The sequence below is a fragment of the Porites lutea genome, chromosome 4 (genome assembly GCF_958299795.1).
Source record: "Porites lutea chromosome 4, jaPorLute2.1, whole genome shotgun sequence".
In the NCBI taxonomy this organism is placed as follows: Eukaryota; Metazoa; Cnidaria; class Anthozoa; order Scleractinia; family Poritidae; genus Porites; species Porites lutea.
In genome coordinates this window covers 21,209,895-21,236,119 of record NC_133204.1, presented here as the reverse complement: position 1 = coordinate 21,236,119, position 26,225 = coordinate 21,209,895, and the positions used below count along the sequence as shown (strand labels likewise).

General features: G+C 38.3%; 2 protein-coding genes across 2 annotated transcripts in view; one reads left to right on the top strand and one right to left on the bottom strand.

The window, feature by feature from the left end:
• Positions 1–310: 310 nt before the first annotated feature.
• LOC140932865 (ankyrin repeat and MYND domain-containing protein 2-like) lies at positions 311–16,835 on the bottom strand. The gene is made up of 12 exons (XM_073382366.1): positions 16,748–16,835; positions 16,606–16,670; positions 15,969–16,076; positions 14,754–14,784; positions 7,901–7,999; positions 7,484–7,558; positions 5,173–5,258; positions 4,094–4,308; positions 3,326–3,461; positions 2,039–2,094; positions 1,058–1,130; positions 311–874 (listed from the first exon to the last, which is right to left on the bottom strand). The coding sequence occupies exons 1-12, from the start codon at positions 16,806–16,808 to the stop codon at positions 569–571; spliced, it is 1,311 nt and encodes a 436-aa protein (XP_073238467.1). The 5' UTR covers positions 16,809–16,835; the 3' UTR covers positions 311–568.
• Positions 16,815–26,225, top strand: part of LOC140932866 (protein arginine N-methyltransferase 3-like) — a 23,153-nt gene continuing 13,742 nt past the window's right edge. Inside the window, exons 1-9 of the mRNA XM_073382367.1 lie at positions 16,815–16,934; positions 20,134–20,301; positions 20,459–20,508; positions 20,783–20,885; positions 21,339–21,401; positions 22,135–22,177; positions 23,329–23,406; positions 24,232–24,279; positions 24,587–24,674. Coding sequence (XP_073238468.1) covers positions 16,907–16,934; positions 20,134–20,301; positions 20,459–20,508; positions 20,783–20,885; positions 21,339–21,401; positions 22,135–22,177; positions 23,329–23,406; positions 24,232–24,279; positions 24,587–24,674 — 669 coding nt within the window. The 5' untranslated portion in view covers positions 16,815–16,906. The remainder of the gene's footprint in view (positions 16,935–20,133; positions 20,302–20,458; positions 20,509–20,782; positions 20,886–21,338; positions 21,402–22,134; positions 22,178–23,328; positions 23,407–24,231; positions 24,280–24,586; positions 24,675–26,225) is intronic.

Below are 26,225 nucleotides of genomic sequence, written 5' to 3'. Positions count from 1 at the left end.
TTTAAGTGTGAGGTAAGTGATAATGTTGGTTTAGGGGAGGGGTAGGTGGGCAGTTTCCCAGAAACCTAAATTAATCCAACTTTTGAACATGATTCGTCGAGTGAACAAATTTAAAATTACGCCTTAACATCCCAGTTACGACAAAAGAAATGAACACCCGAAGAAAATAGTGGGCCTGAATAAACTGCAGATTTAATGCTAAAGCCTGGTCTGCCAGTTTCCCGAACACACAAAAAATAGCATCCGTTGACCAAAAACTCCATGGAACAAGTAAACGAACACAGAAACAAAAATTCGCAGTCACAAGAATTCTTTGACTATGACTTTATTCACATGCGATTTTCTTTTCAAAAAAAAGAAGAACCTTATAGTTAATATAAATTGTTGTCGTTTGCAGCAAACGCTGGATTTAAGATGAAATTGATATGTGAAGTTATTAAAGCGGAACTGGAAATAACATCAAGCTCTTTGGCGCAATAATTACATACGCTGTAACGGATAAGCTGATGAACGAAATAAATTATCACCTTATTAATAAGACAGAAACTATTATGCCAACAACACTTGATTATGTGCCCGTGGGCTCATGCTTGATCTCTCTGTTATCATTGTAAAGATGAGCTGTCGTTGTATCTTCATCTTTAGCTGCTGTCTTTTGACAGTTCATAGACTGGTCGTCTTTTCCATTTAACACGTATTTATTTTTACCATTAACCTCAACTGGTTTATCTTTTTCAGTTTTATCCATTTCTTGAAGTTTTTCTGCCTCAAGCTTAGCGACAAGTTGCTTCTCGTAATCTTTCGCCAACTTCTTGCAAAACTTCTTGTGTGTTTGCCAGTGGAGCTTTTGACAACTGACGCTACAATAACCAACCTGAAAAGACACAAGCTGGTTATTCACTGACTAGGCGGTCCAGCTGGCCTCTGACATGGGATTCCCGCCAAAGGGCTTGCCAAGTACTGTTTCATAGAAACAACCAGAAAAACGCAGCTAAAATTTAACAAAACCAAACCAAAGGATTCTTTCAAGGGTGGCTTATGTATTTCTAGCACTTACCATTTTACAGGCCGAACATTTCTTCACATCCTTTTTCTCAGTGCACACACAGCAACATTCGCTAAAATCCGCACTGGAAAGAGAAACGACGAGTTCGCTATTAATGAAACGTTTTTATTGTTTTGAGTGCCATAAAAAGAAACAAACAATCAACATACGCTTTCTGCATAAATCTAAGTTTTTGGGGTACCACTGCAGACCTGCAAAGAGTTATGCTTTGTAAAAAACAAGAAATCCATAGTGGGGGTCAAGAGAGAATAAAGGGGCTTAGAGAATGAATCTCCCATACAGGCCCCATACCCATCGTAATCCCTCTAAAGTAATTTTTGGTTTCTGGAGCTCTCCAGAGGATTGAGTGATAGCCAATCATATGTCCTCAATTTAACAAATGTTGACAGATGGGTGACTTCCCACGCAATGCTTCGCGACTTTCGCGAATTAAAATGGCGGAAGACGTGGGAAAGGACGCGTGTATACGTTTTGTGGACGAAAGCGAGTTTAAGGAACTGAATGAGCAAATGTCCCAGTTAAAAAGTGCAATTTGCTTGCGTACATGAGGCACACAGCGTACATTTGTATTCTAATCGGAAGTCGTCGGATGTTTGCAGCTCTATACTGGTAAAAAAAGAAGTGTCAAACTTTGCTTACGCTTCGTATTGAAGTCAGTGTTACTGTGTTAGTGGCGGAGAAATACACAGTAGTCCTTACTGACTTCTTCAATACTTTTCGCTGAATTGCTTATTTGTGTGTTCTGTGCATCACGCTGAAACTCGCTTACAGCATTTAATTCCGGCATGACGCCATTTAACCTTATTTGGAAAGGAGAAGCCTTAAAATATGAGAAGGTACTGCCAGTAGATTGCTGTATTTACACATTTGAGCGTAGATTTGTGTTTTAGCAGATACCTCCTGCACACATTTCACCCATTTATACCATTCTTGTTTTCTTGCCCATGCAGTTACTGATGAATTTTAACTTACCAACGAAGCCCGTTTATACACTGAGTGATAACAGAAAGTGCGGTTGGATCTCGCCCCTTAAGACAAACACAAAAAGTTAAATACGAATAAGCTAATATTAAAACAATAAAACCAATAACTTTAACTGGGTTGAGTGTGACAGTCAATTTATGAAGAATCATTTTTTCGTCCACTACTTCTTGGCTCCAAATGATCAGAAAATTGGACTTGAAAACTGAAGAAATGACTACAACGCGCGGCTAAACAAGCACCATGGATTAAAATATTATTCAACTCCTACGTTAATCTATAGTTGAGCTTATGATAAACTGCTTTACACTTTCTTTTATCAGGGAAATTTTTTACAGAAAATTTACAATTATTCGGCCATAGATATGGTTAAAGCGGTATCAGGTCGTTTCGCCCGATAGCAATTCGCCCAGATTAAATCGATTCGCCCAAAGCGTACATGTATTTTTCGTTCTTAAAAAAAACAAAAAGGAAAAAAGAAACAGCATGGGAAGACAGTGACAGTACATATGGAATTCAAGGGTAACTAAAATAACACTTCGAAAGGTATGTTCACCATGTTGTACAGTCTTGTATGCCATCGGGCGAATCGACTAATGTCCTGGCAAACGCCGTCGGGCGAATCGCCTTTCGGGCGAAACGACCGAAATGGATACTGATGTGCGGGAAGGTTGTAGAGATCGATAGCCGGGCCACCATCTTGATTTCAATTCGCAATCGAAATCTTGGGAGGGTGAAAGATGCCTGTGGGGACGAGGGAGGAAACGGCAACGCCTTAACCTTTGAGGTCAAACAACGGGACGGAAAAAAATTAGTACGATAAGCGTTCTAGCCCATTGAAAATCCCACGTCTCACCTGTTATACTAACTGGTGATAAGAATCCAACCAAAAAAATTCCAATTATTAATACAAGTTTATTTTGTTCTTTTTCTCCCCGCGCCCCGTGGATCGGTATAAAAATGCTGCTGTTTCTTCAATTTTGTATTTCTGGAGATCTGGTAGATAAACTAACAGGTGTATAGTCGTGGTTTTACGGTTCAGGTTTTTGGGGTTACCAACAGAAAAGCCGCACTTTGTGAAACAACGAAATGAGTGAAATGAAATGAAAAGAAATGTCAAGGATGAGAAGACAACAATTCTCTTTACATTGTATATTCATAGAGGGCTGCGCGAGTGGCTGTTTATGAGCTTAATCAGAAACATATATCACCGAACTGGATTACGTGCCGGTGGTTTTGGCCTACTGTAAAGCACTTAACTTGCTATCAGCGACTTACCTTTTCTACTGGTGCTATAGTCTGTACCAACTGTTTAAAAATTGTACACTCAGGATAATCGAAACTTCTGATTGCCTGACGTATGAGGTCTTCTACATTAAGAAAAAATCCATCTGAGGGACGACCTTTGGTTAGACTGTCGAGAGAAAGTAAAAATAATAGATCAGAACGTTTGAATTGTTTTGGTAATGATACAAAATGGCAGAACGTTTCACTCGTTTCACGAAGAAATAATACGCGAACTATTGGCTAAAAACACAGCGAGAACAGTAAGAAGACAACTCGACGGACGACATCTGCTATTTGGAGAATATTTGCAGAACTGAACAACCTTTATCTCCAAAACTTGCCGATACACATGCACTATCGAAGATAAACGTAACATCTAAGGAGGTAAGCGCTAGCATGGATTGTTTTAGCTTGTTTTCAAACTATGAATTATTTTGAATGAATAATAAAACAATTACTGAATTCGGCTTTCGTATCATAATACAATAATACAATACAATACTTTATTCAAGAGATAAAATACAAAACAAAATGTCTCTCGAAAGGGGATATCTTGAGGTTTTCCCTATATAAAAGACTCCCCAAAGTAAAAGAGAGTCTAAAACATTACGTACAGAGAAAAAATCGAAAAACTAAAACCTAGAATCAAAAACATCATTTGAATCATCTGACTCAGCCTCATTCGATCATTGTTAATCATTATCATTATTATTATTAATACTATTATTTTTATTATCTAATAATACTGATAAACCTTACTATTTTAAGAAGCCTTCAATTCCGTCTTTGCCTTCTAGTCCCTCGTGCCAACGCGCGCATGTTTTTAACAAAAATGCCAAGTAATGCATCTTCATCGCTAGTACTTCGTGCATTTCAGATGACTTAATATTTGACTCCACCAACAGCTCCATTACTTTCACCAAACTCTTGTGGTTTTCTATAAGCTGTTGGTTCTCCCGTAAATACATCGCTATCTGTAATGAAATGAACGAACGATATATCACCATATTACTATAATTATTACTAGATTACTCTTCATAATAAGATTAAAATAAAATTAGTGGACCGATGCTAAAAAATTACCGTTTCAAGGGCCTCTTCACATGAGCCCGGTTACCGGGACGAATTTCGTCTTGGGTTCATATCAGAAATTTCATCCGGGTTTCCGCCGAGACGAGAAAAGGCCAAAGATCCTGGGGACTAGTTCTGGTGCCAAATTCAAGAAACCAAGTAAATATGCCGAAACACTTTAACTTTCGCGCCTATCATAACTTCGGCAACCCTTAAAGCTGTATCACTGCTGTTAAGTCGGATGCCTCTGATGTGGAAAATACAGCAGTCAATGCAAGACGATGCCATCCGGACTGCCAGAATTTATCCTGCTTTCACCCCGGTAAACGGGCTGAAGTGTTCTCATGGCAAAATTTCCAGCCCGCTTACCGAGATCTCGGTTGGAAAAACCGAGAAGAAGATCTCGGAAACCCGGCCAACCGGGTTCATGTCAAGAGGCCCTAAGATTTAATGTATCCAGAGAAGAAGAAATAGACTAAGACGTTTATCAAAGACCTAAAGTGCCAGTAATACGTGGAAAAATGACAAACTTAAACAACGCGTCTTACACACAACCAATAGGAAAGATTTTGCAAGCCATTGTTGCCCCCTCAGAGGCATTTGGCGGGAAACAGTTTTGTTGTTAGATGACATGTGACCTTGGAGTAACCAACATGCGACATTACTTCAGGAGAAATGACTTTCGGGCGACATGACCGTAAACTTGTTAAACACACGCTTGGCCATATTTTTCCAAATGTGAATGAACAATAAAGAACATTTGTTACCTTGACAGGGCTTAGTTTTTGTGTAACGGCAAATTTGTGCAGCACAGGAACCAAGGCAGCTGATAGCTTGGGTTCTTTCTCCAAACCTGAAACAATGGCAAATACTATCACAAAGTGTCCTCGTGAAGAGAAGTTCAACAAAAAACCCTTTCATTCAGTCAAATATAAAGTTCATTAAATGATATAACTCCAAGCTGTTTGAGAATTCACAAATATACCACGAGACCTATTTCACCCAGTTTCTTTAATAATATCCAACCGGAAGAATCAAAATTAAATCCGCGGGTGCAGGCAGTTTCTGAAGTCAAGAGTACCATGTTCTGCGAATTGTACGGCCACCTTCAATTCGGCTGATGTTGCTTTCAACCGAAACGGAGATGTTCACCCCATGACCCCATACCAGAACCTGACAAGCAATTTAACACGACCAAGCTTGATATACCGAAAGAACTTAAGGGTCCAATCAATATTTGTCTTGTACTGAAAAGCCCTTTTAGGGAGTTACAAAAGTATGTACAGTGAAACGTCTATTAAGCGGACCCAGACTTAAGCGGACACTAAGCCAGGTCCCGAAATTAACGTCTTATATTTTCCTTTATAACGAACCCCTATTCAGCGGACACATCTATAAAGCGGACGCGGGCACTAAAGTAAATTGTATTTGGCTAATTCCTTTTGTTAAAAACCTCTATTGAGAGGACACCGTACTGAATTAACAATAGTAGTATTAGATTGCGTCCTTAAAACACGTACTGTAGTCGATTAATAAAGATAAATCAATACATTTAACTGTCAAAAGTTCACCTAAAAGTCTTGTGAAAAGTACAGCACAGCTTCCTTAACAACATGAAACTTTATCAGAGTAACCGTTGAATGTTAATCGTTAACAAACATTGCGCAATTTTTACAATTCTCTAATAAGAGGACACCCTCTATTAAGCGGACACTTGGAAAGGTCCGGAAGGTGTCCGTTTAATAGAGGTTGCACGGTATGTATGTATTTATGTATGTAAAAAGTCACGCATTCTAGCGAGCTTGCGATGATCAATTGACAGCTGACCAGTATCACATGACCTTATCGCGGGCGCAAGTTTCGACGTTACGTGTTGTTTTGAAGTCTTCATCTGACAACTAGTTTTCAACTGATCGCAGGCTCAAGACACATTAAACAAAAACAAAGTTTTTTGTTGTAAGGTGCAAAAGACAACTTAATAGCAACTGCCTTCCCTGCGTGTAAAAAAGGTTGACTTTTCGCGTCCGAAGTCCGGCCGCTGGCTCATAAGCAGGATCTCCCCTAAAGATCAGCTGATTTGTGGATTACAAGTTTATTGCTTGATTTAATTTTTTTCATTTATTAACTGGAGCTACGCTTTAAGCCCTAGCTAAATCTTTTATAGATAGATAGATAGATAGATAGATAGATAGATAGATAGATAGATAGATAGATAGGTAGGTAGGTAGGTAGGTAGGTAGGTAGGTAGGTAGGTAGGTAGGTAGGTAGGTAGGTAGGTAGGTAGGTAGGTAGGTAGGTAGGTAGGTAGGTAGGTAGGTAGGTAGGTAGGTAGGTAGGTAGGTAGGTAGGTAGATAGATAGATAGATAGATAGATAGATAGAAACTTTATTAAAGTGTCAAAGCCGTCTAGCCAGGGAAAAAATCCCTTACTAATTTGGGGACACCAAAGTCAAGTAAATAATAGGCAAACCAGGGCTCAAAATTGTGACTGATATGGTTGCCAACGTGACTAACATTTTACCCTTGGCGACTAAAAATTCTGGTTTAGTCACCACTTTGGCAACCAGATTTCCCTACGATTTAGATTTAAATTAAAAGAGTAAAGGTAAAACTAACATTTTTTGCTTTTTTTGTCGTTTTCTTTACCTGTACAGTTGTAGTTGCTTAAGCTCCTTAATTTACCCGAATTTACCTCTGGATGTAAATGAGTAAAAGAGACACCGCAAGAATTGCGTTTTAACAGCACACAGAAAAGCCACATAAGGCGATATTTTGCATCCAGAACCTAAGGCTGTTAAGTGTACAAGCTGCAAAGGGTTGTTTGGCAGGTTTTAGCTGTTTATAGCCAGAGTGTGACCACAAAACAGCTCAACTAGCTACAAAACGTGTCATTCCACAAAATTCCCAAGAGCGAATGACTTAAGCCTCACAATATAAGAAAGATGCAAGTTTTAAATGACAGTACATGTAGGTCAAACAAAAAAAATTACCAAGAATTTACAAATGTTGCCAATGGAATTCAAATCTAAAATTTATTCCTACATTGTACAATTTTGCATTAACCTGTAAGTTAAATACCTTGAGGTTTGGTATAATACTCCAGGTCTTCCACAGACAAAAAGTTGTTAATAAGGCTAACACAGTCAGTCTGACCTGTACAATGAGATAACAAATAATGTTTTTTTCCTCCAAAAAAGATTGATATTAATAACTAAACTTGTGAAAGGAGTGGAATAAATTATTACACACACAGTGCCTTGTAATAATTGCAACTTTCTTTACCACGAAAAGCCATCAAAGTATAGTCCATTACATTATTTTGCAGTAAACCACGTCTCTCTGAAGCTCATGGAAGAGGCTTATTTTGTTGTTAAATATTGAGCTTTTACATGGGTTAGTGAACATGCAGCAAATTAAACATGTATATGATGTGTTACTTCTTTCAAGTTGATGATCATGAACTACGTATACCCTTATGTTCTATGAACAACTCACCAACAAAGGCCCCAAGCTGAGCAGCAGTTCTTCCAAGATTGTTCTCAGAATTCACCCTTGCTCCTGCTTCAAGTAATACTCTTGTTGCATCAACAGATCCTAAAGTTTAGGAACATTAAGTTAGAGAAGACAGATGCTTAGCCACAGTGCCATGTCAATGTGTCATAATCTTGGACTTGCTTTTCATGATACCATCATCTGGTGGGTCTACACATCACGTTTTTTATTCTTCCTAGAAACTCTCCAACCATTCATAAAAAATAAAAAAATTAATTGAATGAGGCTGAGTATGATGTGAATAATTATGCCGCCAGATCGAGGAGGATGATCCTGTAAGGACAAAGGCCTGGTGAATGACATCCTCCGAGATCTGTATAATTCTTCGCAATCGTTTGAAAGCCCAATTCAATAATACTCTTATTCAAATTATCCATTTAAAATATCTTTAGTTCTTAACAATTTTACCTCCCTGTAGACTTTCATCAAAACATTTGCCTGTTCTTGGCACAGTTTGAGGATTTAAACAGATGTTTTTTCCAGATGCTCCTCAAATTAGATGATATCCGTAGGGTAATATTTTTTGCGTATTGTCGAGCTTGTTTGGAATCCGGCAATGAGTAAATGCCTTGAGATATAGGCATGAACTCTTTTTGAGGGGACTGAGACTGAGCATGACTGAGTAAGGACGTGTGATTGTTAGCTCCGTAACTTTTGTTGCACTCTTCCATGCGTTCTGATATTTTTTATGGAATTTTCATCGCCACTTTCATCTCTGTTTAAACGGAAAACGAGAGGGAGTAATTCACCGACCAGCGAGACCATTTCCCCCGAAACGAAGCGGTTGAAAGAGAGTGTGAAAGAAGGCCAAGCGAACGCTCCACCCGCCATTGTATCGCCACCAAAGTCGAAGAACGATTCTGAAGACGTAGTTCTGTCTGCCCTCAATATGGCACAAGATTTCGCCTCCAAAGTGGACCTAATATTATCAAAGTTAAGTCAACTGGAAAATATCGGCACACAAATAAATGTTTTACAGGACTCTGTGGATCGAATAAATGAAACGGTCGCAAACCTTCAAAGCGAATTCCACCGCTTAAAGGAAGACGTACGAAATACAGTCGAAGAAACAAATACGCTTAAAACAAGCGTAAAATTCCTGAATGATGAAGTGGAAACCAGCAAGAGAAAACTCCGAGATGACGAAGAGAAGTCACGACAGGAGTTGGATCACTTGCGTCTCCAACTCTTAAATTATGAAGTGTACAGCCGCCGCGAAAATCTTCGTTTCTACGGCATTCCAGAAATCGAAGGGGAAGAGAATACTGAACCCGTTTTGAAAGCTTTCTTGGAGAAAGAGTTAAATGTGGAAAACGCCCAATCTATTGAGTTCCAAAGAGTCCACCGCGTCGGTAAAAAGGACCGAAACACAAGAAAACCCAGGGCCATTATAGCACGCTGTCTTCGCTTTAAAGATCGAGAAAACCTCTTTTCTTGCCGACGTAACATCGATGGCCCGTCGAATTTCGGTATTGGCCCAGATCTACCTAAGCAGGTGATTGATATGAGGAAGAGGCTTATTCCGAAGATGGTACAAGCAAGAAAAGATGGGAAACGGGCAGCCTTCAGTAGAACGGAACCCTATAAACTCTTTATTGACGGTGTGGAGGTAAAATCATAAATAAATAGGTTCCAGGTTATTTATTTTTAGAATTCGCAGGAAGTAGTTCACTTCTTATTTTTTTTCGTTTCTATTGGGAGCTATCGATTAGCATATTCCTTAGTTCTCTTCTGAAGTTCGATTTAACCAAAAGTATAACACTTGATCTCGTCCAGGCGTAGCTTCAACAGTTTAATTCTTTACACTGGCTACGTTTTTCATCTCGTTTCTTTTGTTTTGTTATGTGTATTATTCTATATTTATTCAGTTTGCACTTGACAAAATCAGGAATGCGTTAATTGTTCGAGTAACAGTGACCCTTCTGGGAATAACAGCTACTGTTGTTGTCTTTTTTCCACTACACGTATGCAAATTTCAATGGATTTCAACAACTTAAAGTTTAAAACTCTTTCGCTGAACGTTCGGGGTATCCGTTCTTTTGAAAAACGTAAGTCCATTTTCAACTGGCTATACAAGCAAAATTCAGACATCTGCTTTCTGCAGGAAACTTACAGCACTGAAGAGATTGAAAATCAATGGAAAAAGCAGTGGTCCGGGGACATTTACTTTGCTCATGGCTCTAACCATAGTCGTGGGGTCGCAATCCTTATACGTAAATCCTTTGACTTCAAATTGAAATCAATTCGATCGGATGAGGATGGGAGGTACCTCATTTTAGAGACAACTATTCAAGATGTTCCATTCCTTCTGATAAATATTTACGCTCCCAATACCACCACTAAGCAATCGTTGTTCTTCCAAACATTGTCTGAGCTTATCTATGATGAGGGATACAATGATTTTGACTACAAAATTATATTAGGAGGGGATTGGAACGTAACTATGGACCCAGACCTAGATTGTTCGGGTGGAAACCCTGTGTTAAAAGACTCAGTTAAGTGTGTGGAGGACATTATGCTGAATTATGATTTAGTTGACATCTGGAGAATCCGTAATCCTAATAGCAAGAAATTTTCTTGGAGACAAAAAAGCCCAATTATTCAAAGACGCCTTGATTATTGGCTCATTAGTGACCTATTACAAGATGACGTAGCTAAAGTCGACATAGTGACAGCTATAAGAACGGATCACCATGCAATAACTTTAGAAATTGACAGTCTAAATGATCAGCAGCGTGGCCCATCTTTTTGGAAGTTCAATAACAGTCTCTTGGATGACGTTTTTTTTGTTGAGCGTTTACGCGAGAACTTTCCTAAGTGGATAGACGAAATTAATTTTTGCGATGATTCGAGAATTAAATGGGACTGGATGAAATACAAAATTCGCGGGGAAAGTATATCGTATAGCAAACTGAAAGCTAAAGAAAGGAGAAATAGAATTCAAACAATTGAAAACAGGCTTAAAATATGTGAGGAAAAAATAGCAGAATCACCGACGCAAGAAAACCTTGCCAACCTCGAATCGGTCAAAACAGAATACGAACAAGAGTATGATTACATTGTAAGAGGCTCAATCATTCGTTCCCGCGCTACATGGTTTGAACAAGGGGAAAGAAACAACAAGTATTTTCTAAATCTGGAAAACAGAAATAAGAAAAAAAGCTGCATACGGAAACTTATTCGAGCAAATGGAGAAGAGACTACTGTTCCGGACACTATTATGACTGAAATTCACAGTTTTTATTCTGAGCTTTATGACGAAAAGTCGGGAATACAAACTGACTATTCGATTTGTCCTTTTCTGGAAGATACCCTCTCATCTCCTAAGTTAACCGACTCAATGCGGGAAACGTGCGAGGGTCAATTAACATATTCCGAATGTTTCAAGGTTCTGTCTACCTTTAGTAACGATAAAACTCCTGGAAACGATGGGCTTACTATAGAATTTTACAAGTTCTTCTGGTCAGAAATCGGAATATTTCTAGTGGACTCATTAAATTATGCGTATTTTCATGGTGAATTATCACATTCGCAAAAGCAAGCCGTAATAACTTTAATTGAGAAAAAGGACAAAGATAGGAGATGGATAAAAAACTGGAGACCGATTTCTCTGGTAAATGTTGATGTTAAAATTGGCTCAAAAGCTATCGCTAAAAGGCTAGAAAATGTCCTACCACATATTATCCATTATGACCAGAATGCCTTTGTAAAAGGACGAACAATTTTTGATGCAACTCGTACGATAACCGATGTGTTGGAATTTACTAAAATGCGAGACTACCAAGGTATAATGACCGCAATTGATTTTGAGAAAGCCTTCGATTCTCTAAATTGGAACTTCCTCCACAAATCGCTAGAGTTCTTTGGCTTTGGAGAATCCTTCTTGGGGTGGATCAAGACGTTTTATAATAATATATCAAGTTGTGTTTTCAATAATGGTTTTTCCACCCCCCCTTTCAATGTTAAACGGGGTGTTCGCCAGGGCGACCCACTCTCGCCATCTCTTTTCATAATAGTACTTGAATTATTGGCATTATCCATACGTAATAACGATCAAATTAAGGGTATTGAGGTGGGTGGTTCCGAAATCAAATTAGTTACATTCGCTGATGATATGACATCATTTGTTAGGGACAAATTTTCGCATCGCACCCTTTTTGATACTATCGCTCTGTTTAGTACATACTCCGGATTGAAGGTCAATCACGACAAAACGGAAATTCTTCTACTAGGAAACATGGAAGTAAACAGCTCAGAACTAGGTGTTAATGAAATAAGTAAGGCCATAAAGATCCTGGGGGTTCATTTCACCTTTAATCACGCACTGTTTTATAAGCTTAACTTTGAATCAATCGAGAAATCTCTGAGGGGATTGCTGAAGGGCTGGAGCTGGAGAGGTCTTACACTACTTGGAAAAATTCAAGTGATCAAGTCTTTCGCCATACCAAAGATTTTATACAGGGTTGTTCTCATTTCAAATAAAGAAGAGTTTATCAAAAAAATAAATACTTTGCTATATTCCTTTGTTTGGAAGGGAAAAGATAAAGTAAAGCGCAGAGCTTTTATTAACCCTATTGATAAAGGAGGCTTGCAAATGCCCAACATTGAGTCAATGATCTCTGCCCAAAGAATAATTTGTATTAAGAGATATCTCTCCATTGACCCCGCTGGCTGGAAGTTTTTTCTGGATTTTTATCTTAAGAAAGTAGGGGGAAAATTCTTGTTTCATTGCAATTTTAACTACACTAAACTACCGGTAACTCTTCCAGAATTTTACAAAGAATGCATTGTGGCGTGGACCCTTTTAAATGAAGACAACCCCTCCTCATCCTCTGAAATAGCAAATCAGGTCATATGGAACAACCAGTTCATTTGCATTGAATCAAAGTCAGTCTATAACAGTAGGCTGATTAATCTTGGAATTGTAAAAATTGGAGACCTCTACGACACGTGGGGAGGTTTCAAGTCGAACAAGGAACCATTATATTCAACTCTCTCACCAGTTGAACATTTTCTACTTTTCAGTCTCTTCAATGCTTTTCCTGAAGAATGGCGCAAAATATTAAAAACAAATAAAAACTCTATCTCTTCACAAACTCATGATCTAATCCAAACTGATTTCAAGTTACGTATTGAAGGGAAAAAAGTCAATTTCCAAAATCTTAAATCAAAGTCATTATATGACAGTTTTGTTTCTAAGATATCCATTATACCAACAGCGCAAAGGAAATATAACGATGCTTTCAGCACACACACATTTCAGTTGGACTGGGAAAAGATATATCTACTGCCCTTCAAAACAACATTGGATACTAAATTAAGAGAATTCCAATATAAGATATTAAACAGGATCTTATACACGAACAAGATGCTGTTTAAGTTCAAAAAAGTAGATTCTCCCCTGTGCGATTTTTGTGAAAAGGAGTTGGAGACCATAGAACATCTCTTTTTCCATTGTACAAAAGTAAGCATGTTTTGGAATGATTTAAAGTCTGTACTTGATTCTTTTAATATAACTATTAGGTTTGATATCATGAATGTCCTTTTTGGGATCTTAGATACAGATAATATAAGCATTCTAGTCAATTACATCATTCTTGAAAGCAAATATTTTATTTACCGCTGTAAGTTAAATAAGGGCTGTTTATGTGTAAGTCTGTTAGTCGATAAATTTAAAAAAACGTTTCAAACCGAACGTTTTATCGCGAAAAGAAACAACAAAATCCATTTCCATGATAAAAAATGGAAGCCGTTACTCCCATTAATACAACAGTAGTTATCCAAACTTCGTTTTTCTAATACTCCCTGTATTACTCTGTATTTTAAGTTCAAGTCCAATAAGTTATGTAAGCCTTGTAGTGTAGTGCAGCGTAGCTTTTTTTTTTTTTTTTTATTTATTTCTTCTTTTTTTCTTCTTTTGTTTTTTTTTTTTTTTTTTTTTTTTTTTGTAATTAAGGTAGTTGTTGTAAATTTTGTAATGTTTGTATGTTTCGATCTGTATGTTGTTTGTACTATACCTGTAAAAACAAAATAAATAAATAAAATACAAAAAAAAAAAAAAAAAATGAACTCTTTTGACACTGGTTTGAGTGTAAGACAATCATGCATTAACAGCTTTAAAGGCTGCTGCACCACTGCCTGGAAATGACATTGCTATTTTAAAATTGGGGCAATACTTTTATACCAATGTATTGGTTAGTTATTGCCTACATCTTCCAAAAAATAATAATCAATCAAGTGTATGGTCAGCGCCAGCTGGTTATGAAGAATAGCCAGGGGATTATTGGGGCCAACCAGAAATAGCAAAGTATTTTGAACAAATGATAACTAAATTTAAAGGCTGGAGGGTATAGGTAAGGCAATTTGCTGTACATGTATCAAACTTACAGTGTACTCTAACTTCAGACTCCCTACATACAGTGTATAGTTCAGTGGGTGGGAGAAATCTCTTTACAGGTCCTATATATTAACTGCATAAAATGCCTATGGTTTATAACTGCGATACTTTTAAAACAGCAAGAAAAAGCTCTCAGTCAGTGTCTTCTGACCAACTGCTAAATTCTACCTTCAAATTACCATGTACAGAAAACACTGCACATTCCTATAAATGACTACCTTTTTGTCTTGGAAATTGTTCTAACCCAATCATTCTTCTCAGAATTTGAACCATCGATGCATGCATGTATTAAATAACTTTACATTGAGACCATAGTCTAGGTTGGCTCTTAAACGTACAGAAGGTTTCTACTTTTTGTATTATGGTTCTACCTTTTAATTTATAGTAGATTTGACATACCTGAGAGACAGGAAAACATAAGTGCTGTGTACTGAAATAGGTATGATAATGCCATTATAAAGTATAAAGACTGTGTTTGGTTATTACAGAAAAGTTAGGGTAGCATTATGAATTAACTCATTCGCCCCTGAACTGCCCGTAACCGCCCGTGCGGATCCACGTCCTTTCTACCCTTTGTGACGTCATCAGTTTTAACGGTCAAGGACAACTTTGTCCGCTAACTTGTGCAGAGTGAAGAGATCTTTCAAACCATACCAGAATGAGCACAATTCAGTCAAGGAAACCGGAGAAAGAGGCAAAAAACCATGTAACATTGACCTGAAAATCTCCATGAAAATCTTGTTCCATTGCCCACCTACCTTTCCTTTCACCTAATCCTAAGATCCTAAAAGCTTTCCTAAAAACTATTCCCACCAAAATGAAGCCTACTAAATGCCCAGCAAGAGAAAAAAAATATGAAGCAAGAAAAGCGAAAAAAGAGGGGAGGAGAGAAAGCGAAAAGTAAAAGTCAAGACTGCTGTGTCACTTTTAAACCCAAAAACTATCTCGAAATTTTGCTTTCTGCGCATGCCCGAACTTCGCAAGCTGATATTTTGCATCTGGATCAGAAGGCCATCAACTGTACGACCTTCAAACCGGTTTTGTGGTAAGTTTTAGCTCTTTATAGCACGACAGTGACCAGAAAACCACTCGACTAGCTTCAAAACACGTTTTTCGGCAAAATCTCCAGGAGCGAATGGGTTAAGGTTTATAAGTTAACTATATATAAGGACAAGGTTAAGGTTGATTAAGTTGACCAAGGACAAAAAAATCCAGTCAAGCAGTCTCCAGCTCTCTTCCACAGAAAAACAAACATTTGGTCACTCAAACAATTCTTTGCCCAAACTGTCAAAGATTTCAACCGTAAACACTTTGAACTTTTACTTTGACAAGCTTAGAAAAGGTACAGTTTTGTAACTTGGGATCAGAAACCAATAGAATTAAACAGCCTGCTCTACACTTGATGTGGAAAAATGAATATGTTTACCCTTTTCAACCTTCAGGAACACTAATATTATCACAAGAATTATTTTGAGCAAAATTCCAAGGTTCATTTTCAGAGAAAAACAACACGTTAGCCAACAACATCTGATTTCATGTAATACAGTTTCACAAGCTTTAACAGCATTTGCACTTAGAAAATTGAACTTACAGTCTTGGAAAAGGTTGTCATACCTGATGTTCATGATAATTAGAATTAACATCTGCTCCTTGCGCGAGAAGTAACTCACACATTTCTGCTTTCCCCTTATATGCTGCATTCATTAAGGGAGTCATCCCGTGCTGAAATAAATACAAACTCATCTTTACTACCTATGTACCACTGACATTCACTATTTTTACATTGCCAATAATACACCTTGCTTCCCAGGGGGAGCTACTCCGAATTTCAAGTGACAGGGATGATCTAAGGATTTTTTTGGGTTTGAAATTTTTGATTTCAGAATTTTTTTGGGTAGCTTGATTTAAGCAGGGATTTTTCGTAGGATATGAAGAATTAAGCAGATCTCGGAGGGTGTTATCCACCTCGGCCTCGGCCTCCTTGATCTGCTTAATTCTTCATATCCTACTCAGCCTCATTCAAAATAAGCTAGCTTATTAATAATTAGGTAATGAAAAACTCACTACAAATAAATATCTTCAGATTGGTATATACTTCATATTCAGATTGGACTCCGCGTTTTTAAAACTAAGGTCGCGATCAAGATGTTTTTAGGGAACCAATCAAAGCCTTTTTTAAAAAAAAATAGATACAAGGCCAACTGGCAAACAAATGTATTTAATATTTCCAACAATTCTTTTTGACGCCTACCTCGTCCAAGCAATCAACCCTGACATCGCCAGAACTCAAAAGCTTGATCGCCTCCTGGTCGTTGCCTTTGACAGAAAAAACGTTAAAAATTTAGAAACGTATCAGCTAGGAGCATCTATTTACCAAGAAATAAAAATTTTACCCTTGTTAAGATGAGAAAACAGCAATTTCTCGTTCTCTGACAGCTCACCCATCTTTGCCATTTTGAGATGTTATTGACTTTTGACTACGTGTGTTATTTATGCGACACTCAAATATCTCCATTCCGCTGGCAACCCACAACGGAGGCTGAATTTTCAAGATGGCGGACGAATTCGAAATCCACGAGGGTGAGAATGGAGTAATTTGTAAGATCTTTTCCCCCATATATTTGAAACATCTCTATAATGCTGAGGGAGGAGATTATATAAAGTTCGAAAATCTTTCTGTTAAGAGTTGTTAATCGCCACGGCTCAAATGGTTGGCGTGGTAGTGCGGGGTTCGAAAATCCCAGCGGGATTCAAACGCTCGGGTTCTTATTAAAATGTAAGGGGAAATCTGACAATTGTAACTGGTTTAAGTTTCTAGTCTTCTTAAATGACGACGAAATACTGAAGTCCCCGCCTCATGCAGCAGTTTTTAATCTCGTTCTTTGGGACTTAGAGGAGGCACTTGGGGCGCGACATTTAAATATTATTTTTAAAAATCTCGCTAAAATCCTTAGAACAGTGTCAATCTCATTTCCCTTATTCATTGGGGGTATTATTAAGTAATTACTCCATTTTATAATTGAAAACTGTGCCGGTTTGGTAACGTCCGGTCCCCACTTAGTGTAGTAAATTATCTAGCTCTAGGGAAGTTAATGATACAGTACAGCTCAGAGATAAACGTCCACGTTAATGCGTTTCAAACTAGTTAGCGAGAAGTTCGTTAACGCGAATCCATTTACCTAACGCGCTTCAAAAACGGGCCTGCATTAGAACTGATTAGTATGTATGAGCTAGTGTATTGTTCATGGGTTATTGTTGTTGCAACAGCCGCAACAAAAGGTTTAACAACATCCACAAGACCCGGTGAAGACTGAAACAGGGTTTTGATTCAACACAGTAATAGACTGCTTAATTTCATAATACGAAGTAGAACGAAAGATTTCACGATTTGCGATAGCGTCTCAGTTTGATATTTCGCCCTTTGCTTTTTGTGAGACATGATTGCGTACATAAAAGTTTCGATTTAAATATACATGTAAAGCTTCAGAAAAATTCAGAAACCTCAAGAGCTTCTGAGCTTTGAAAGCAATATATTGTCTTGTGCAATGCAATCTGCTTTTTTCATCACGGACTTGCAGTCACATGCTAGGCAACGAAAAAGTTCACGCGTATCAAGTTCCATCGCGAAAAAAAAATGAGCCCAATTTTACGAGAGATTAACTCAAACTTTAAAGAACTTTCTATATTTCCTAGTAGAATAAAAGGTATTGATTCTCTAAAGTTTTAAAAGGATTACAAACGCAATTTCAGAGCCAAAGATTGGTCATGTTATGGTCAGACGTGTTTGGTACCGCTGATGGCCAGATAAGCCCAGAATCGTTTGACGTTACAATATTTATATACAATGTTTGTTTGCATTTGGAAAAGGCATTTGAAACCATACTTAAAGTGCCCCTAACCTTTCAATTTGTTTTCTTTTGGTAGATTTCCATATCTTCGAAGAACTCATTTTCGAAAAAAATTTTCAGAAATATTGAACGCTTTCTTTTTTTATGAACGCTAAAAGTTACTGAAATTTTTAAATTTTTGCGCGCTATAAGCCCCGCTGGACAAATTTTGGTCTCGTGGGAACAAGCCAATGAGAAGCGTCCGATATTTGACAGTTTTTTAGCTATGATGTAAGAAAGGGACACCATTCCAAAACTAAAGGTATCAGAAGGAATCTTATGCATGCTGATTCCTTTCTATTTATTTCGAGAGTTGATACATTAAAAAACCACACATTTTTCAACCATTTTCTCTGTTTAACAATAAAGCATTACTGCAAATCTTCACATATTTTTGCACGATGTCCTTTTCTTACATCACGCTCCATATTTGGACCCATTTGGCCGCGTGGAGGACTAATGCGAACGATCGACAAGACTGCCTTCACTTTTAGCACTCGTAAAAAAAGGATTCAATATTTCTGAAAATTTTTTTCAAAAATGAGGTCTTGAAAGATATGGAAATCTACCAAAAGAAAACAAATTGAAGGGTTAGGGGCACTTTAAAGAAATGAAGCTTGATATAGATGTCCTTGAAGAAACATTTGCTTTATAACTTTAATTGGTCTTGTTTCGAGCATACAGTCGCTTGCGCAAATAAACCATGCCGTGTTGGATTACAGCTGTATGTTTATTTTAAATTTACCAAGAAATCAGTGTTAGGTGAATCTTTTGTTTTCTATCTCGCGAAACTTACTTTGCTTGCAGGGTAGCGAAACTCGATCCTCAACTCGATTCTTGATAGGCTAAGCTTGTTCTCGATTTTATATCTGTTATACATGTAGTTACCCGGGGTAGGGAAAACAAAGCGAAAACAATGAAGCATTAAACAGTGCATAACAAAAGTGAAAGCTAATTTCAAAAACGCGCTTTCAAACTAGTAAACGATTTTGCGTTAACACAGAAAACGTGTGTGTGTTTTGCATGTCTGTTGGTCTCTTATCTCTGAGCTGTACTGTAGATGAAAGACCTTTCTCACATTCCTGTGAACAAAGGCACCAGCGCAAGGTATGGGGTGACAAAATACAGTGATTTGTGTGAAACTGGTAAACCAAGCCTTGACCTTATTTTTCTCATTGGAGCTTAATGCCAGAAAGGTCTGTTGTTACTATGGTTGCACAACATGTGCTGGTATCCCACACCTTTCAATCCAAAACTCCAAACTCCCAAGTGTGCGTGTGCACCAACACCTAGGGCAGCAGGCATCCACCTTTGTACTCAATGCCCTGGATCCACTTGGCAGATGTATTTTAATTATTCTTACAAGTAACATTGTGGCCCAAGGATAATTTAACACTTTTATTATTTTAATTAAAAGTGCAAACACATAGCCTTTTCCTGATGTTTAGATAGTGGAGACAATGCAAAGAAAAATGAGCAGGGAAAAAAAAACCATGAGAGCCATTTTGCACCGCTCTCTACTATCTGAATGTCTGGAACAGGCTAGACCTGATTGTTTCTATATATTTAATATGTTAAATGTTTTAGATGGGAAATGACAGAAGGAAACTTTATTCTCTTATACAAGTCATGCATATCACATGATATCCTGTCACAGTTGGACAACCTGTGATTTATGGGGCTGAGTTCAGCTGACCTTAGGTCATAAAGGATATCATCCACCTGTATAGTAGGGCTGTTTGCCAGGCATCAATAAAACCTGGATTGGACCAGATTGGATCAACTCCTGTATTTCACTAAATGGCAAAAGGTCAGGGAAGGTTTACAGGGCTTGAGTCGATCTGGTGCAACTCAGGTTTTGTCAACAGCCCTGTTTCCTATTTCATTTGTAGATAGTGGAAGTGAGAATGAAGATGACTGGGAAGAAATGGGGGATGAGGAACAAGAAAACTCCACCATTTGTTTGTTTTGTGAGGAAAGCTTTAGAAATGCAGATAACATTTGGAATCACTGCGTCACAAGACATGGAGTTGATATCCTCAAAATAACGAGAATGCACAGTAAGCACCATGCAAATTGTATGGTTTCTTGATTTTATTTTAGTTCCAAACCTGCAATGTACAATAATATGTTTCTCAAACAAAAAAATAATGTTTATATTGTAGAAGTTCATTTAAAAGTGTAAATATTTAATATTAATTATTTTTCATTTTTTAGGATTGGACTTTTATGGATGCATCAAGCTGGTAAATTTCATTAGGAAAATGGTAAGGTACTCATTTCAAAGACTGTTTTTTTGTCAAGAAATGTGGGTTATCTAATTTATATGTGGTATACACTGTATTACTGGTAGTTCATTTGCGTGAGTTACATAAATTTACCCTGCAGCCTTCTGCCCACTGAACCATGTTAACAGTTATCATTTACAGTGTATAAAATGAAGAAAAATAGTTATATAGCGTGAGTTAATGATACTTTTCACAAATTAGTATTGCATAGTATTTTCTCCCATGCTATTAATTTTTTTCCTTTTTGTTAAAGAGACCTCCCCCCGAAAGTTTGAAGAGTCTCACACCTCCTGTCCCATGGGAAAGTGATGAGTTTTTATGGCCAGTTCTTCCTAATGATGGCCTCTTACAATATGGTATGTCATTTTTTTGTTGTTGTATTTAAAGGGGCTAAGTTGTAGCTCTCTTATTTTTGTTGTCTCAAATTGGTGAAAGAGAAACACCTTTTGTTGAGAAAATCATGGCCACATTACCAATGTAGATGGTTCTCAGCATTTAAATCCCATTATACAATTGGAGAGGAGTTATGTCCAGACATGCAATTTTTCAGGTAGCACACAAATGAACCATGCAGTTTCAAAGGACTTAAGATATGAAAACTCCCAAGCTGAATGCTCGACTTTATCTTCAAAGTATTATCTAAGTTTTTAATGTATTCTGCCATCTCAAAAAAGATGTCAAAAACCTTGGTGAGTTGCAGGGTAACACAATCTGCACTTTAAATTATAAGTATAGCTAGTGAAACTTTGCAAATTTCATGTTCTTTTTTTGAGCTGTTAATTTTTTTTCTTTTTTTGTAAATGCTTCAGATTTTGATGATGACTCTGATGTAGAAGTTGACAGAAGTATGGGTGAAAGAATTTCCCAAGAAGGTACAGTGTACATTTGTACATACAGTGTAATGACATACGGTAATAGTTGATGGTACCTATATTGTTGAAATGGAGATTGCACCATACACACTTTAGTTCAAACTTTTCCTTGTTTTGCAATCTATCTGTAATTAATTGCACAAAAAAATTGCCTTTTGCAAGCTTACAAACTGATATGATAAATTCAATAATTTTATAAATGTTGCTCTGGCAATTGGGCATCGGGCATTTAGGTACATGCGGAACTCACAGAAATGCTTCGCTTGAGTGACCACAATACAATAGCTTCTCATTGTGCAATTAACAATGTGGGCCCAATTAAGCAACTTTCATAAAGTCTTTTTTATTTGTAAAACTCGTGTGACGAAAAACAAATTAAACATGTTGACCAATTGTCAGCCAATAGTGCAGAGCCGGAAGGGGGTATTTTGCACAACACCGAATGGCCACCACATGCTGAATGACTCTGAAGTTCAGTGACTAATTAGGGCTAGGAAACTGAGTGTATTACAATTTAGGGCTTTTATACCAGGAAAACTGAACTGAAACTTGATTCACTCAAATTCTTAACCCCTAATCAGGAAGGAAATTTGGCAATTTCTCACTTTCTGTGCATGGTCAGCAATATATTTTCTTGCAAACTAGACTGAATATACATGTACATTATTATACAAATTTTTAATATATTAATTTAGTTCCTCTCATTGTTCTTTTTCTTTTAAAAACTACATAGCGGGAAGCATACCATACTCACAGTATTTGGAACTGAAACAAAGGTAAAGGGGTACAAATAACATTATGAATATAAAATATGAGTTTTTATCAAAACTGTCCCATTACTGGTGGTTACACAATTATGTAGACTTAAGGCTGGTTTTCACTAGCGACGGAGTTGTAGCCAGAGTCGTAATCAAAAGCGTAGAGCGTAAATCTAGTGAAAACAGCGTTCCGATTCTGCTTACGACTCCGTCATTTACGTTCCTCTTATGATCTAGTGAAAACCAGATTGTCAGAGTCGGAAGCAGAAGTACGAAACCAATGACAAAACATGGAAACGTGCATTCTGATTGGTTTATTCTTCTGCTTCTGCTTCCGACTCCGACAATCTGGTTTTCACTTGATCATAAACGACGGAGTCGTAAGCACAATCAGAATGCTGTTTTCACTAAATCGTAGAATTCTACGCTTCTGATTACGACTCCAACTGCGACTCCGTCGCTAGTGAAAACAAGCTTTTAGATTGTGTAGCTCTCAATATTTTGCTAAGCCGCAGGTCACCCCGGCTATTGAAACGTGAATGGCTGTACTGAGAGTATTTTCTACAGCATCAAACCTTACCTTCAAAAAGTCTTTTGTTTACTTGTTTTTTTGTGTAGTTTCCTAGTCAGGCCTGGCATTACATGTATAAGTATCTTCGTCAACTTTGGCTCGCCCAAAAAATACTTTTGCATTGTATGCTAGATAGAAACTGGTCATCGTTCAATGCGCTTGCTTCACTTCTAGGCTTTTCACTTGCGTTGTTATAAATTCTCGCATGTTTGTATGACGCAACAATCTTGGAAACCTGCTTGGTGAATATCGGCATTTGCGAAATCGTAACAGCGTAGCAGTCGTTTCTGCTTCCTTTACGCCAAGTGGGAGAAATGCAGGATATGCGTTAGGAGGGGCAAAACCTGAAACGGGGCGGGAGGGGTGGAGGCTTCCCCGCCCCTTCCCCCGTTTTTTTCTTTTGTTTTTCTCGCTGGCATCTGCCAATTGCTATTAAAAAGGACACCAAACTGATTGCTGTGCAGCGTAGCAAGATCGCCATATAATCGATCATAAGTATTACTGGCCATTTGCATAATGGAAAACACGCTTCGTCTAGCTTTTAACCATGGAGGCTAGGTGTTTTACTGATCAGTTATATTTTTCATGTTTTGACCAGACTTCAACATCTGGAGAATCGCGCCCACTGCGCAGAAGCTAATTTAGCCAGAGCAGTAGAAGATATTCACCATTTAAGGTATTTTGCGTGATCATCCCGATACCCATGCAGCGTAGCTGGCGGGATTATGGGCGGGGCACTTTCTTGGTAGCGGATGACAAAGCCGCGAAAGCCGTTCCTAAAATTCTCAAGTTTCTGCCCCTAAGAAAATACTGCACTCGTACTCTCTAATCCTACTCACTTGCGCTAACCATCATTCAGCTCAAATTATAGATTCCGTTGGTGACCCTTATTTCTTTCCTCGTTAAAATTTGATAAATAATAAATCCGTGGTATATTAGTTAAGCAACGAATATGGTAGGGTTTTAGATGCTTAAGTTTCGAGAGAGAGAACTACCATCTTGGACAGGATAAAATGAAAAAGCAATTACATTGTACAGCCTGTAACTTGTCTTTCCCTAACCTGCGTTGCAGCCGGCCCACGCACTCGTCAAAACCATCTAAACAGAAGGTTTAGAGCGTCAGCGACGCATTCTTTCCCTTGAAATCAAGGATAAGGCTTAACTACCGCTAAACTTGCCAGCAGGAGAGTCTTTTCCTTCTTTTTTTCCAATAACGTAGTTCCACTGATTCCAGTGGCAGATCCAGGGGAAGGGCGCCCCCCTTATTTTTAGACCAAACTGAGGCCCAAAGGGCCGAAAAAACTTTTTTTGGAGACCGGCCCCTCCCCCCCCCCCCCCCCTCCGTTATCTAAGGGTCTGGATGACCACCCCACCCCCCTTATCCCAAGGTTCCAGCACCGGATTCTGTCGTCGACCCGTGCTGTAGTTGGTGGTGAGTGAGGTGGCATAAGGCATGAAATGTGCCCTCTTAGTGTTTTATGTGCGATGTATTTGTCTTTAGATCTGTTGCACAGGGAGTGTTTTTGGAAGGACAAGAAGGGAATGACAGGTAAGGAAATCATGAAAAATAAGCGAAACCAAGGCAAGACAGAAACTAATTGATAGGATTTTTTGGACATCATCATCATCCCTTGGTTTATACCCAAGTCGCTTACGGGCTAACCAAGTTCTCCTGCACACCAACCCTCCCCTTCCTAAACCCTGTATAACCGGTTTAATACCCTAAGAACTCTCGAGCGTGGTCTCATTCAAGCAAATGCCGCAGCTTCATGTGTTCGGCGTTATCTGTTCTGCTCATATTCAGTCTTTCTGTTGTTTTATAATGATCCTATTGTTTCTGTTGGAATCAATTTCAGGTCAAGAACAGCCGGCAGCAATGATGGTGAGGATGAATCGTATTTCAGCTCTTATGCACATTTTGGTATACACGAGGAGATGTTAAAGGTTAGAAGTTATAGAATAAACTTTCTGAACGATACTAGATTGACTGTGAATAGGCCACTTCCGAGTTCCATAAACCCTCAATCTCAAAATGAGGCCAAGTGCACAACTTTTCTTGTGAAAATAAGTTTCATATGCGTGAGAATGAAAAATTATTTTCATGTCAAAGGCTGAGCACTTAACCTTGTTTTGATACAGAGCCCTGGGGGAACTCGGAAATGGACTGTTATTAAATAGAGCCATATTATACATGTTATTGTAATGAGCTCAAAATCGTTCAGTCTTCTTCAAATCGAGTCCAAGTGTGACCTGTGCTTTCGCCCTTTGTTGAAATAAAGCCAGGTTAATTCTAGTGTGCTGCATTGTCGGATATCCACTATTGGGAAGGTTATACCACAAGAAATTTATGAAAGTGTAGCAAACGGGGGCGGGCGCAGAAATGTTCTGAAATACACTGTTAAGATCACAATGGATACCGTCCGATAAGTGGTAGTTTCGAAAACGAAGCACTCGAAAACGAAGACCGAAGCACGAAACACCCAAAACTCGAAAACGAAGCACCCTATCTCGAAAACGAAGCACCCAAAACTCGAAAACGAAGACCCCTAAATCTCGAAAACGAAGCACCCAAAACTCGAAAACGAAGACCCCTAAATCTCGAAAACGAAGCACCCAAAACTCGAAAACGAAGCACCCAAAACTCGAAAACGAAGACCCCTAAATCTCGAAAACGAAGCACCCTAGATCGAAAACGAAGCATCCAAAAACACGAAACCGGTCTGTCCTTTATAAACACGAGACCAATGCTAATACAGCAGGAATCAAGCACGAGAACGCTCCTGTTCCCCACAGATAGAGCCTGGTCCCAGGCTGTTATCCTAACACAAATTCTGCCTCGATCTGATCTGATCTGATCACGCAGTGTCATAGATATCCAATATGTTAGACTGCAAAACAATCGTTTTTTTTCTTAAAATCAGTAAAGAAGATGGTAAAGCGTGGCGTAAGAGTAATACGCGCGAGCCTCACACTCGGTTTTCAGCCTCGTTTGAGACCTTTTGTGTTACTGCTCACGCGTACTTGAATACGCCAAAATCTGCTGACGGACAGTTTTGAAGTCTACATAAACATGTATGTATACCGAAAAAATGCATATTAAGGTAAGATGTATCAAGTATAGCGAGACTAATATTAAAATTAATACAGGATATCTTATCTAGAAAAGTTCAGTTAAACAGTTGGTTATAAAACCTTGGGATGGATTTTGTGGACTTTGGAGGTGCGGACGCATCCGCTGCCTCCACCTGATTCGGATTGCGTCATGTAAGACGTAAAGTTGCACTTATTAAACCTACAGTGGTTTCGAGTTTTCGTTTTCGAGATTTAGGGGTCTTCGTTTTCGAGTTTTGAGTGCTTTGTTTTCGAGTTTTGGATGCTTCTTTTCTCGAGATTTTGGGGTCTTCGTTTTCGAGATAGGGTGCTTCGTTTTCGAGTTTTGCGTGCTTCGTTTTCGAGTTTTGGGTGCTTCGTTTTCGAGATTTGGGTGCTTGGTTT

Coding starts and splice junctions, on each gene's coding strand:
- LOC140932865 (XM_073382366.1), bottom strand. CDS start 16,808: ATGGCAAAGATGGGTGAGCTGTCAGAGAACGAGAAATTGCTGTTTTCT. Junction 1,131..2,038: donor TGTATAAACGGGCTTCGTTG/GTAAGTTAAAAT, acceptor TTCTCTTTCCAG/TGCGGATTTTAGCGAATGTT. Junction 875..1,057: donor AATGTTCGGCCTGTAAAATG/GTAAGTGCTAGA, acceptor GTGTCTTTTCAG/GTTGGTTATTGTAGCGTCAG.